Raw genomic sequence first — 1,065 nt, 5'->3', positions numbered from 1 at the left:
AGCACATATATAAAATAGATAGTTTATTTATAACATTTTTTTTGTCTTTTTGGTATAAGGGATGTAGGTGAAATTCCAAAAAAGAGGTCTACCACATACTCACATTCTTTTATGGTTAAGTGGAGACCATAAGATAACAACGACAACTCAAATTGATCGGTTAATATCTTCAGAGTTGTCAGATCCTGTTCGGCACCCAAAATTGTTTAGAGCTGTATCTACATATATGATTCATGGACCATGTGGTAGAGCTTTCTCAAAATCTCCCTGCATGAAAGATGGGTACTGCACTAAATATTATCCTAAAACATTCAGTAGAACCACAGTTATCGATGATAGTGGATACCATCATATAGAAGACGAGGTACATGAGTGATTACTGAGAAGAAGGGAGTCCATATGGATAATAGGAATGTGGTTCCATACAATGCATATCTGCTGATGTCTTATCAAGCGCATGTTAATGTAGAGTACTGTAACAAGTCAAATGCTATCAAATATTTGTTCAAGTACGTGAATAAAGGTCCAGACAGGGTAGCAGTTGGAGTTACAAAGGAAGCTTCCAGTGGAGAGGATGCTCACGTTATTGATGAGATCAAACAATTTTATGATTGCAAATATTTGTCTGCATGTGAGGCTGTGTGGAGAACTTTAGCTTATGATATTTATCAGAGGTGGCCTTCAGTGATGAGATTAACCTTTCATTTGCCTGGAGAACAAAATATCATCTTTAAGATGATGACGATCTTGAAGAAATCGTGGAAGAAGAGGAAGGAAAATGTACGATGTTCTTAGCATGGATGGAGGCCATAAAAAATTTGAATCAGGTCAAATTTTGATATATGCTGAGTTTGCAAATCAATTTGTTTATGATAGAGAAGTAAGGGAAAGGAATCCACGCAAAAGAGGGTATTCTATCGAGAGGTTAAACTATGTTTCATCGAGTACATGTGATATTTATTATATGAGAATTTTGTTAGCTGTTCAGAGAGGTTGCACAACATATGAGTCTATTAGGACAGTTAATGGAATTACATATTCTAGCTTCCAAGATGCTTGCTATTC

At 35.9% G+C, this 1,065-nt stretch overlaps 1 protein-coding gene across 1 annotated transcript; it reads left to right on the top strand.

Annotated features, from left to right (window-relative positions):
- Positions 400 to 795, top strand: LOC107621107. Its single transcript, XM_016323145.1, has one exon. The coding sequence runs from the start codon at positions 400 to 402 to the stop codon at positions 793 to 795; it is 396 nt and encodes a 131-aa protein (XP_016178631.1).

This window comes from Arachis ipaensis, chromosome B10 (assembly GCF_000816755.2).
Source record: "Arachis ipaensis cultivar K30076 chromosome B10, Araip1.1, whole genome shotgun sequence".
NCBI classification, from domain to species: Eukaryota; Viridiplantae; Streptophyta; class Magnoliopsida; order Fabales; family Fabaceae; genus Arachis; species Arachis ipaensis.
Note: the sequence above shows the minus strand (reverse complement) of the source record. Positions and strands in the feature narration are given on the sequence as shown.

Bases quoted from the DNA above. Each gene is read 5' to 3' on its own strand.
- LOC107621107 (XM_016323145.1), top strand. From the start codon at position 400: ATGGATAATAGGAATGTGGTTCCATACAATGCATATCTGCTGATGTCT.